Source organism: Puntigrus tetrazona, chromosome 21, assembly GCF_018831695.1.
Source record: "Puntigrus tetrazona isolate hp1 chromosome 21, ASM1883169v1, whole genome shotgun sequence".
Lineage (NCBI taxonomy): Eukaryota > Metazoa > Chordata > Actinopteri > Cypriniformes > Cyprinidae > Puntigrus > Puntigrus tetrazona.
In genome coordinates, this window is record NC_056719.1 from 255,429 (window position 1) to 268,835 (window position 13,407).

Sequence of the window (13,407 nt, forward strand, 5' to 3'; positions counted from 1 at the left end):
TAAAAGCGCACTGAACTGCGGTTCAGCAGAGATGGAATTTCCTCAGTGGAGACAGGCCAGAACAAAATAACACGCTGAAGGAGCAGAATTAGCATCAAAGGTGTGAGGGTGGGGTTTGATCCAGGCGGCCATCAAAACTGAGACTTCCGTTCAACTCGTTTCGCAATCTACTCGGAGAACGAGTGGAAAAACCAGCGGACACAAAGCTGCTTAAAATAACTTGAAACTTATGTTATTCTTTTTGTGAAACCAGAAGCCAACCGAGACTGTTGTGACACTTTCTCAAAGTCGCCCGCAGAAGCTTCCCGTTCAACGACATGTTAGGAACCGAATAAACATTTACACAAACCATCACAAGCACTCGAGCCCTTTCTTACCCTCAAGTCACCTGTCAAATGCACCATCCGAATGGCGGTTGCGTCACATAAGCACCGTAATCCATCCGACAGACTCGTAGCTCACCAAAATACATAGCAGCTGGATTCAGACAGCCAAAGGTGACCTCATGCACTGAACGCAGGTAAACCGCTTTCACAGTCGGCCTACTTTCACATCCATCCAATTTCAGTCTAACAAAGCACTCAAAAAACACGCTTAAACTGAGACTGTACCGCCGAAGTCCGCACCATCTCCCGTCCTGCACGAATGAACTTTGAGACGTTTCTGTAGGCAAGAATACCCAAACGCAAGCAGCAACCGAGCTGCACGGACTGCAATGGAGACCAGAAACAAAAGATCCATTGAGCCCGGCGCTGAGGATAAAACAAACCTTCGGACCACCGTACAAAAGAAAACAAGAACTCGTACTGGCCCCTATAACTACGGCTGGATGAATCAGACACCCTCACTGTCAGGAACATTCCTCTGTGAGAGGAGCTCCTCTTTTACGGCTAATTCTGTGAACTGCAAACCACACGGTGCGATTTCATAAGAACTGCTCGTGTTTACACTGGAAGGAGACGGTTTCTCCTGCCATTAGATCAGGAGTGGCATCGTGAGATATAAACAGACTAAAAATGACAAGTTTCAGCTCTCAAATGACAGCTTTGGCGAGCCGAAGTGGATCTGGGGATGAGAGGTTTCTCAAACTGATGATGTGGTCATTAGGATATAAAAAGCTAAGTACAATCTTCTAAAAAGCACCGTGGCGGTAACATAGCCTGGTAATGGTCTGTGATGATAATTTAGTACTTTCAGGTCATTTGCAATTACAGAATCATATAAAAGTGATTTTTATTGAGGTTGGGATTTTTATGTCAGGTAATAATCCATTGAATAATACCTTATAATACAGACGAGCTGCACAAAATTAGGCCTGGACCTCACAATATTAAAACACGTTTACGTATACAATAAGCTTTAGATTCATATATGCTATATATTTCACTGTTTTGAATTTTCTGTGGTAAAATCACATTCTTTTTTAACTTTTTAACTAAAAAACGATCCCCTTTAAACGACTACGTCCATAACACAAGAGCTCTAAAGCGATGGTTTGGTGTTCATGCGGGCTACAAAAAGGAGCCAAAAACAGCGACAGGTCGTCACTAATTCTACCAAACAAACACGCAAAGGTCGTTCAATTCAACATTACCGACTAAAACTTCATTTTAAAGCCACAAAACTATCACTCAAGTGCACCAACGGCCTTCGTTAGATAGAAGTTAAACACCTGCGGTTACTTCCAACTCGCTTCACCATCCAACACTGCAACATTTGACATATTTTGTAAACTCGGCGCTTACATTTTACACACACAAAACGCCTTCATACAATTTTCCGTAGACTGCGATGATAAAAGTCGCATTTTCGCTCGGATATACACATAAAGCTCTCTTAATCCAAAGCCCGGTGCCTCATGGCCAGCGCAAAGCTACTTGCGCGGTTTATAGACCAATATAAACGCTGGTAAACTTTGCAAGCAGCAGCATCAAACTCAAGAAAGCGTTGGTGTTAAAGCGTGAACGTACCTCTCAAATAAGTGGCCTACGACTTCAAACTTCGCTCCAACTACCAGCCAGTGCGCAAACAAGAGTCCAGCATCACATCCACCAGCAAACCTGAAACGGAAAACCAGCTCGGGTCGAACTGGCAACAGGTTTTACTTCATAAGAACTACTTCGACCGTAAGGTCCATGATCTCCACTTTAAAAAAAAAAACGTAACCCCTCACTCCTTGGATTTTCCTTAAAGAGCAATGCGTTAAAACGCGCACCCTACGCGTAAACTGAGATGATCTCAACGCGGCAGCGCGAAGGAACCCGAGTCACCCTTCCAGCCCGAGAGGTTCAGATCTCTCTCCGCGTCTGTGAGCCCTCCTGCTCGCTGGAGAGAGGGAGTAACCAGACACCCGCTCTCCTGCCGCTCATTGGTTGCTTTCCACCGGAGCAGGCACCGTCACACCAGCAACACGAGGCGTCTCTATAGAAACTCTCCTCAACTGGGAGGAAAATACCACGAAAAGTTGTTACAGTGAGGCGCAGTCTACGGTGGACACGCATCCAGACGTGTAACGCAGCGAAAACAAAACGCACGAAGAGGAAAAGCGGGGTTTCTTTTTATTTCTTACCCTTTAAACTTTTGAAATATGACGCAATCTCATTAAATACCCGCATGTTTGCATATTAAGCGATAAGGCCTGATGTTGCCACACACCCAGATACCAACAAATCAGTTGCAAATGTGATTTTGTTAGGAAACGTGCCTTTTAAATCATGTCAACTTAATGTGCATATGATACAGGCCCATCGGAAAATGTTTAGCTGGTGTCTAAACTTTTGTAAAAAAAAAAAAAAAAAAAAAAAGGTTTATTTTACTGCAAAATCATAATATAAATTTTGTACATTTTTAATATATAAATAATCTATTTAATATATTTATTTTAATATATTTAGCGTTAATTTAAAGGTTACATGCACATGTATATATATATATATATATATATATATATATATATATATATATATATATATATATATATATACTTTGAATATAATATTCATTTAAAAATGAACACAAAAAATGTAAATAAAATTTAATATTAATACAATCTGAAATTTAAGGATTAATAAATTTTGAAACTAAATATTGTTTTCAGTCTGAGCATGATGATGCTTGCCTTTAAGGTATGCATAAAGGTCATCTAAATAGCAACTAATATTAATCTAACTCTTTTTTTATTATTGTGAAAAATCAAGTCCTGTATCATCAATTAAATTATATCCCTAAATAATTTATGCCTCTCTGACCACCCATTAAGAGAGAGCAGGTTTTGTTGGAGAGTTCATGCCGTTAAATCTTACAGTGTTTTGTTCTGCTTGAAATTCTGTTCTGGGGTCAGTCGTGCTTGCCATGCGTTGCCTGAGAGCTACAGAGGAATGAGACTTTAGTACACCAACCACAGAATTCCACATCCACCCCTCCTCCTCCCATCCCCTCCCCTTCACGCTCTTTTCCCTCACCCTGTGCCGCTATTGACCCCGAAGTCTTTCTTTAAACTTGAGCAGAGCTTCCTACTTCACCTGAGGCAGCAGGGATCACATACGCGCCTGCGTGTGACCCCCTCAAGAGGTCATAGGTCACCGCAAACATAATACTTTGATTTATTTTACTTTATTACTTTCATTAAAACATATCCGGGGTTCTGAGAAAAACATAACATTGCTGATTTTTTTCTGAGGAAAGAAAGGGTGTGTGCAAGAGAAACAGTGAGTTAGCACCGCTCATATGACTAACAGGGGAAAAACGGCATTTCAGGCCACAAATAGCAGGGTATGGATGAACCAAATGTCACTCCGAGGTACCGTGCTACAACACTGACATTTTCTTCCTCCAAAACAGAATCCGGAGTCGAGCAGAATGAGCGCTATTTTAAAACAGGCCGCTAGATTTTTGTTTTCGGGCCTGATGTGCCCACCTCCAAAAAGTGGGGCAAAAGGAGGTGGTGGTTAGACTGAACAAGAGGGCCCTGAGGAGCAGGATTATGAAGAATTAGATGAGGAATATGGGACAGGATGTGCATGGAATTGCAATACAACAATGAGTGTTAAAATGTTTATAGAATTGTTTTTTTTTTTTTTTTTTTTAATGGTGATGTATAAAGCTTACATGATCTGTCAAGATATCCAGGACTTTTGAGCAGTGATAATTGAATTGGATTTAATTTAATTTAATTTAATTTAATTTAATTTAATTTAATTTAATTTAATTTAATTTAATTTAATTTAAAATTTAATTTAATTTAAAATGTTATTATTTTAATTTAAAAATGTAATTTACTTTAATTTAAAAAGGTAATTTAATTTCATTTAAAAAATGTAATGCAATTTTATTTTTTTATTTTGATTTATTTGTTTGCTGAATGACATTTTTGTTGGACTATAACAGTAAAAAATAAACCTCTTTATCACTTCATTTCAGTGTTTTTAATCACTATTTGACATTTTCCTTTCAAACACCAAAATGAAAGCATGAGGCACATGGTTGGTTTCGTCTAACTGTAACATACTAACATTGCATTGCTTCACACTGCGCAAGTTAACATCACAATGCAGAGTTAATATTGCAAAAGCATAACCCCAGGTAAAAAAGCAGCGCTTTCAAATTGCAAGTGTGAAATGTGCCATTAAAAGTGGTTAAACACGGTGTGAAAAGCCCTTTTCAGAATCAAGGCCACTGAAGGTTCTTTCTTATACAAATTAACAGCTTCCCTCATTATCTCCTTATAGGCCTTTAGCATTTCGAGAATAGGAGATTCCTTGTCTGTTTGGATTTTATTTGTTTATGATGTCTGCAAATGTTCCACCATGACTTAACCGTGAGTGACAGCGGGCTTTCTCTATCCAGGGCTTTGGAGGTTTGTACCTACAGGGCATAGCAGCGCAGAGTGCTCCTGGCTCCAGACCAGGCCATTAAAACCTCTGTGGGGATGCCGGAAAGGAAAAGGGGAGGAGGGAAAGACAGGCTAGATTGGTGGGTTTAGTAATTGCTTGCCCTGGTTTTGCAAATATGCTTCCTCTTGCACTTTTGCTACACCTCTGAGGGCCCTGAGTAAAACAGCTCACCCCAAAGAGACTCAAGAACTATATCAATAAATGTGTTTTGTTTCTTAAGGACTGTAGCAACTAAACAGTGTTATTTTGCTCCCCTAAAGGCTCAGTTGAAGGCAGAAGCTAATCTGTCTTATTGCATATATGTGATTTATACTGTCTGCATACTTTACATAAGAAGCTCAAGTCCAAGTTTAAAGTCCAGATTTATGCAGCAACTTGAAGACCAAATATTACCGACTGCAGAGCATGTAGTTTAGTTTAACAACTAAATTCTAAACTAAAATTCATTGTTGTAATCCCATAAATTAATTTAGGTATATTTTTTAATATATAAACAACTTCTTTTACCTATCAGCTCTCTAAAAAGCAATAAAAAATAAATAAATAATAGAAATAAATATTCATTTTAAGTTTTTATTGCTTTTTAGAAGCCTGGTAGGTAAAAGAAGTAAGTAAATTTAATAAAACAATTTTTTTTTAAAATAGGTTCATATTGCTTTTTGAAAGGTTAATAGCCTGATAAATTTCATAGAATTTTATAATAAAAACATATTTTAAAAATTAGGTTATATAGATATTTTATTTTAATAAATGTATCTTAATGTGAAAAAATAAAAATAAAATATATATATATATATATATATATATATATATATATATATATATATATATATATATATATATATATATATATATATATATATATATATATATATAATTTTAATAAATTCAGCCTTGATGAACGTACAATATTCAAAATCTTACCAACCCCAACATTTTTCAAGGTGGTCATCAGGTTTAGTCATGTTGAAATAACTAGCTCTCCAGATGTAATCAAACACTACACAAACTGTGAAATATGCAGCATATGAATCATGAGGTAATTACGAAACAGTCTAATGCATTCATATATAAAACACAGATCCAGATTCCAAATGTATATGTAAACAGCAACTTTAGAACTCAGAATGTGGTTAATCTGTTCAGAGGCTGAGTAGGCCTAATAAAAAACATTTGCGTATTTCCATGTCTGCACCATCTGTATGCATTACACTGATGATGATTGATGGTTTATGTTAAAGTATGTTCAATATATTTTACGGTGTTCTCTATAGTAGCGCCGATATTTTCCTTCTGCGTCGGAAAAGGCCACAGCTGCCTAAATAAATGACTTTTACTAGTAGCCTATGCATATTTCATAAATTATTCGGAGAGAAAGATAAATGAAGAAACACAAAGATCAAAAATGATCTCGTCGACATCACTCGGCGCTTGAAAGTCAGTTTTCAATAGCTAGAGGTCAGTTCTCAGTTTGTCAGGAAGTAATTCGGCTTTAATGGCTTCCTTCCACCCAGCGCTTGCTCGCTTTTGCGTTTATAATGTAAGACACGCCCCCTTGCGGACGTATGCTGTCATTATAAAAAGTCATTGCTCTTTGCGTAGGAGGACAGTCATTTTGAAGAGTTTTAATGTGCTGTTTATAACATATTATATTCGTTTATGCTCAGATATGAATTCCAGTTTGTCAATTGTGTGTGTGTGTGTGCGTGCATGTGTGTTTAAACACTAGTAAGCTCTGATGAAATATGTATCTGATTCTTCTTGACGACACAGAAAGCCTTTTTATGCGGCTCTCTTAAAAGCGCGTAAAGCGAACCCTGCATCTGGATGGAAATTCAACAACAGTCGTGTTTATACGGATTGATCAGATACGCGAACAGCCTCATAACATTCCCCGCACAACGCCGGCAACGTCCGCAGAGCAAGTCGATACTTTCCATAATGATGTTACGTAAAGATTTTCTCGAGTGCTCTTGATTTTCAAAGAGGGCCGCTTTAATCCGTGGGATATTTCTTTGCTAAAAGGCGCAGATGCGTCGATATTTACAGTATTGCATGTTCAGCGTATCAATGCATTTTATTTAATACCATTCACAGCTGAGCCCTGGATGCACTACAGGCCTTGAGGTGTAAATGTTTGAGAGGGAGCACGGGGCATTGTTATGCATAGGCTGGATAGACGGTCCCAAATGAGGGCTGGTATGATTATAGCACGCTAAGAGAGGCAGCAGTGTAATCGTGCGGTAGACACCCAGAGGATCTTGCACATTCAGCATGTTCTGCCACTTGACATTGCTCTAAACGTTTAGAACGATGACAGCTTGGCTGGGAATTGGGTCTGCCAGTCATTTTAACCACGGCTCTCTGGTGACAGAACTGCTCCCGGAGGCTTTTTACTTAGTGAACAGATCACAACACACGTTTATGATTTAGTTTACTTTTAATTTCAATCAGGGTTTATTTAAAATTTTCACTGCTCGGAGAAAAGGCGAAGAAGAAGAACACTGCTGGGAAGTGTGGGAAGTGTTTTTAAAGTTATAGCCTGTTTATTCATTTTTTAGCAGATTTAGATTTATTTAAAACAAACAAACAAAAAACAGATGAGCCAAAAATGTGTTCATCCTCTATGGGAAATGACAATGATATGGATGTGCGTCAATAATCGACTGATAATTATTTTCATTTCAACTAACTACTTGGTGCTTGGTGGTGAGCGATTCGTGAATGAATCGTTCATTTGAACCGATTCTTTAATTCAAAGCGTTCGCGCTGGCTCGCCCAATGAACAACGTTAGGGAAGAAACGCTTTGAAATAATAAATTACGCGACATTTAACATCTTCATTTAATCGAGGTTTACAAGTACTTCCGAAGCTAGATATTTATTTATTTAAACAACGCGTTAATGCAAGGCAAATTGATTTCTTAATGTTGCTTAATCATTATTATTATTATATTTATCGCTTAAAATACAGGGTTTGGGTTTGGGGCTAACTTTTGATTCACGATTCGAATCAGCGAATCGATTCCACAGACCGACACGGAATGAATCGCACGCTCCGAGACGCTGGCTGCTTTCTCTCTGCCCGCCTCCAAACGCGCAGTCGGAGGTCATGTGCGCCAGAGCCCACCAATCTACGGATGCGAGCTCGGAGCGCCGCTCCTCTCCATCTCCTCACTCCTATGAGACCCTTCTCGGCTTTGACGTCATCGCGCGCTCCCTCCGGTTGCTAGGGTAACCCGTCTCCCGCACCCCCATCCACCCACCCACCCCTTCTCCATCCGTACGCTGGTAGGATCGGTAATGGTACAGGCAGCATCCTGCAGCACAATGGTGAGCGCGCAGTGATTCAGCATCGCAAACTCAGGCTTTAATCCTTCTCTTTTTGTTTCATCTGCTTTTTTTCCCCCTTCACATCTGTTTGATTCGCCCTCACAGTGGTCTTTAAATCCGTCGCGTACCGGGATGTTTTGAACAGGACTGGACTGTCACCGGACCGGGATCGTCGGACGGGCAGCTGGCACGGAATGGTAGGTCGGTCGTTCGGTCGGTGGGAGATGTTGATGCGGGAACCTGAAGGGTGGGGTGATGAATATTGATCGCTATGAAGGTTAATGAAGTCGATGCCTTTGTGGCAAAGGAAAATAAATGATCAGTCACGACCGTCGGTGAGCACGAGAACGATCTCTAAACGGCAGGATTTCTCCGGTGTTTACCGGATCTGAGCGCGTGAGCGCACATACATCCATGTTTTCCCTGCATCACTCGCAGTCCTGCATCATATGTCCTGTTTCCAGTGACGGCAGGCCTTTGTTAGAATATGGACCGATAGAATCAGGAGTCACAACAATGACATGTACATGCAATAGCTGGACTATAAATAAGAGTTTTTTATGCTCGACAGACTATTTAGGCGCAATATAACGTTTTTTGCAGTTTTATTTTAATTCTATATTTTGAGTATATTTGTGTTTGATATATATTTTTAACTTATCGTAGCTTAAACCAGTTCTCAATGGAGTCTGAGATGGGGCATACGGCGATGATGCACCCAGCTTTTTTATGTGGGTATATGGTACCAAACATTAGAAAAAAATAAATAAATAAATATATATATATATAAATATCTTGCTGTGCTTTTTTGCCACCTTTATCGATAGAAGATGGAAGGCTATGTTAACATTTTTAATATTAAGACCAATTTGGATTTTTAAGGCCATTTTTGGAGATTAACATCAAGTCGGCCTCACAGGCTGTTTCAACGCATTATTTTTCACAAGACTGCAAGGAATAACAAAAGTTATTAAAATGCAAAAGCGCATTCATATACGCTCTTGGCATGAAATACAATGACTCTGCAATTACTGTTTTTTGTTTATTATGCTACATCTACGAAATGACCTGGGAGCATCTGCATGATGTGCAGCTTAAAGAATAAACTATAATGTGTTTATGCAAATGGCCTCAATTAGACAAAGAGTTCTGTTATCGTTTTCTGCATTGTTAAAAACCGCAGGACTGACCTGTGCTGAAATGTTACGTGGCACTTTGCATGTTTTTCTTTAAATACGAAGGCGCAATATTGCTTTTAAACATCAGTACTCGGTTAAAATGAGCCAATTACCGCAGGGTCTGGCATGGTGCGGTACACAATACTAAAGGGGTGTCCGTAGACCAATTATCCACAGCCCCCCAAAAAGACCCCATATGGCTAATTAGCCTGTTCCATTGTGTCTGTATATTGTTAAATCACGTAACACTGGGTGCCCTGGTTAGATTCAGCCCACGTTTAAGTGTCAGAGTTTGATCATCTGACTTCTCATATTCTCCACGCGTGCTCTCATTTTGATCAGGATTAAAGTAGTAATTTTGGGAATGAATTAGGAATGAAGCCTTGTTCAGCAAACAGTCCCTCTCTGCAAACTGACCTCGCTCCTAGGGATTCGTTTCTGTTTTTTTCAAGGACTTGCCTCATTTTTACTTGAATAGTTGATCGTAAATAGATGCTCGACCCATCCAGTTATGCAGTCCGTTACAATACAAACTTGTCGTGATCGTCAATATTTATCGACCTCCTTGTGTGCTTTCGTGGTTATTCAGCTATGGTTTGCATCCATGTTGGATCGGTAAACTTCTCTGTGGATCTTGTTTTATGTGCCACTTCTCATTTAAAGCAAATAGCGTTTCGTATAGCCAGTCGTAGCTTATATCACGATATACAGTGCTACGTTGCGTTTCGTGGTCCAAAATAAAAAAAAAAAATTCTGGAAGTCATATACACAAGCTCTGCGGGATTGCAAAGTCATAATTTTAGACCCTGCCCGTACAGCCAAAGAACAGTCCCACTTAATATTTTATGCTTTGAGGCCAGAAGCTTGTTCTGCGTCTGGTTGATTGTGGTTAGGATTAGCGGACCCTGGTTAAGCCATCCCAGTGCTGTAATGTTTCTATCACAGGCCCACATTATGAAACTAAATTCGGCCGCGTTACAGGCCAAAGCCATTCAGAACGAATTTGGAGATGATGCCTGCGCTAACCAGCAAACGCGGCGTTACTGGAATGGTGTCAACATTAGCAATCTGCCACTTTTTTAATGTCGGCGTTTGAAGCGTTCGGTGAAGTTCTTGACTCATGTAATGCGTGGGCGAGATCTTTCTTGAGGTCATTGTTTTGGCAAGAGGATTTATTAATAGTTTGAATGTCTTTTGAGATACAGTGATTTGAAGCATTTGATAAAAGGAGCTGTTTTGGAAAATCATAAAATCAAAAAGGTTTAAAGGGGCAGCTGGCCCCTAAAATGGAAATAATGTTGTTCTGAACCAGTATGACTTTCTTTTATCCATGGAAATTAGATTGTTCACGCTCGTATGAAAGTAAATGGGCACCGTGGGCTGTCACGCTCTGAAAAGGACAAAAAAGCTCAATAAAAAGCGTAAAACCATGCACTATATTCCAAGTCTTCTGAAGCAGTGATATAGCTTTCTTTGAGGAACAGGCTTAAATTAAGTCAATTATTCCCTGACAATTTAGTTTGACAGGCATGCTCAAGATCACATACAATTGATATAATGATATATAAAATCTATAAATAATCATATTTGTGTTCCACAGACGAAAGAAAGTCATAATCATTAAATGATGACACAATTATAATTTTGTAGGTGAACTGTCTCTTTAAGACCACTGAAGATGACTGTAAAGCAATATAGAACTTTCGCTAGTGCTTTCAAGCGATTAATCGCATCCAAAATAAACATTTTTGTTTACAAAAAGTGTGTACTGTTCATATTTATTATGTACATATAGATACACTCACATATAGCATCTATTTAGGGAATATTTACATGCATGTACATTTATATATTTACGTTCATATGAATATATGTAACATATAAACATAGCATATTTTTCTTAAACACATACGTGCATGTTTTTGTATTTATATACACATAATAAATGCACAGCACAAACGCATATTATGTAAGCAAAAACGTTTAGTTTGCATGCGATAAATTAATCGTTTGAAAGCACTAATAAACTCAATTCCATAAAATGGTGTAATGTTTCTGCTAATTAATGACTATTTAGTAAGAATTACTGATTTTAAATCCACTTCTTTTCCATGTACATTTTCCATCATGATTTTCCCATTTCCAGTGGTTTTGGGTCTTTTAGTTGTTTTAAAGGATCAGCACTCTGAATTAATCGTCCAAGAAATCTTAAGACTTGTAGGCATGTGTCGAAGAGCATGACTGATGATGTCATTCGCTGGTGGCCGTGTGGGTTGACAGGATGCTCATTAGAATTCTAATTATGCGAGAAAAAGGGCGTGGTTTCACAGAGCTCTATAACACTTGCTTTCTCATTATGCGCCGCTAGCTTTTATTATATAAAAGCAGATGTCGTTCAATAATACCTAAATTGCAGAATTCAGTCTTTTTCGTCAGACCTCCCGCAAGCTTCCAGTGAGCTGTAAAGAGATATACTGCCACATTTGTTTTTTTGTGCATTGTAAAATAATATTTATCATCTGCGCTTTGGTATTCGACGAGATTTCAGCCTCGAGGAGAATGTTTCCTGTGCAAGAGATGGTTTTGAGATACAAACTACAGAGGCTGCTATGATTGATTCTGAAATGACTGAGCACGGCAGCCCGTGGCGAGAAAAACGCTGTGAAGTTATCGATAGCTTTTCACTTTTATGCTTGACCTCCTTCCATCACTTCAAAGAGAAAGTTAATCAGGACTTTAGCATCTCAAGTCAGCTAAAGAATTGCGGGGAGAATGATAGGTCTGAAATTACATTAATTAGAAATGATCTGTTTTTAAAAGAAGACATCCAAATTATCATTATTGCCAGATATTGCTTTAAGCAATATCAGTATCAGTATGAAGTCCTGCACAACAATCATTTATCTTTATATTACATGTTAAGTCTTTGAGTCTTTGATCATGAAAGCTCTTCAATTGACAGATGGTGCAGTTATTGGCTTACAGTTTGTTTATATAATTACTTTCAGCTGATCATTAGGATTTGGGAGCTCATCTTACGTAACTGATCGTTTCTCAATAGTTTTAACACTTCTACTAAGACTTGCCCTAAGTTGCCTTCTCTAGGCTGTCGCCGTAGATTAGTGTTCAGTTGTATTTTCTAGTTATCATTTTCTAGCGATACCTTGTATTTCATATATCATAACTAAGTCTGACTGCAATGCTCGAGATTTTTTTTTTGATCTAGTGATTCCAAATCCTTTGGCTTAATGCAATTGGAGATATTTTGCAGAACGTCTGAGCTGTTTCTGATTCCAGTGCAACTAACATTGCATTAATGGCATACATTTCTTCATTTCAAATATTCCTGGAAAATTGAACCCATGACTTGCCGTTGTTGGCTTTATGCCAAATTTACACCCTAAAATGGACAAAAAGCAACATAAAGTGGTTCATTTGAAGTCTTCTGAGGCCAAATAATGTCTTTGTGTGATTCGATTTTGAGGTGCCAGGCTTGAGTGTGTACAAGAACAAATAATGATTTAAATTACATTTTTTGGGGTAAACTATTCTGTTAAATACAGTAAACCAATAAAGCATGGCGCTAGCAAGCTAGTTTGCTTTCCAGGGAAAACTTATTACATGTATACCTTGAATCCAATGTAATTTCATATTGATGAAAGCATCTGCCAAGCACATAAAATGTAGATCCAGTCGTGTCTGTACAGTGTCAAATGAACACGTTGATTAATGTCTCCGACCCATTGTTTTGTCAGATAGATTAATCTCCTGAGGCATTAGCGTAAATGTCATGAATTCACATCTGTTACATAAATAGATTTTCACTTAATTGCTTTTATTAGGTGTGTGACTAGGTGTTTGTGTGTGTGGGAGTGTATTCATTTTGCTCACACAGGAGAGGAATTGTAAGTCATCATGATCATGTTTAGAGAGTTCTGATTAAAGTGGGGAATACTGCAGCTGTCAGCAGAGGATTTATCTGATAGTATTAATGTGGACAGGAA

At 38.5% G+C, this 13,407-nt stretch overlaps 2 protein-coding genes across 16 annotated transcripts in view; one reads left to right on the forward strand and one right to left on the reverse strand.

Moving 5' to 3' along the window:
• Positions 1-2,498, reverse strand: part of ptpn13 (protein tyrosine phosphatase non-receptor type 13) — a 62,402-nt gene extending 59,904 nt beyond the window's left edge. The window contains exons 1-2 of one of the 7 annotated variants that reach the window (XM_043221162.1): positions 2,174-2,459; positions 1,971-2,088 (exon numbers count right to left, since the gene is read on the reverse strand). The gene's annotated coding sequence lies outside the window, so the exon portion shown is untranslated. Of the gene's footprint in view, positions 1-1,970 lie in introns of all 7 variants that reach the window. The other 6 variants (XM_043221165.1, XM_043221163.1, XM_043221161.1 and 3 more) reach the window with 6 other exon arrangements.
• A 5,585-nt stretch (positions 2,499-8,083) lies between these two features.
• mapk10 (mitogen-activated protein kinase 10) overlaps positions 8,084-13,407 on the forward strand; it is a 60,249-nt gene continuing 54,925 nt past the window's right edge. For 5 of the 9 annotated variants that reach the window (XM_043221568.1, XM_043221562.1, XM_043221564.1 and 2 more), the window contains exons 1-2: positions 8,086-8,225; positions 8,331-8,422. In XM_043221568.1, coding sequence (XP_043077503.1) covers positions 8,420-8,422 — 3 coding nt within the window. In that variant the 5' untranslated portion in view covers positions 8,086-8,225; positions 8,331-8,419. Of the gene's footprint in view, positions 8,226-8,330; positions 8,423-13,407 lie in introns of all 9 variants that reach the window. The other 4 variants (XM_043221566.1, XM_043221567.1, XM_043221565.1 and 1 more) reach the window with 3 other exon arrangements.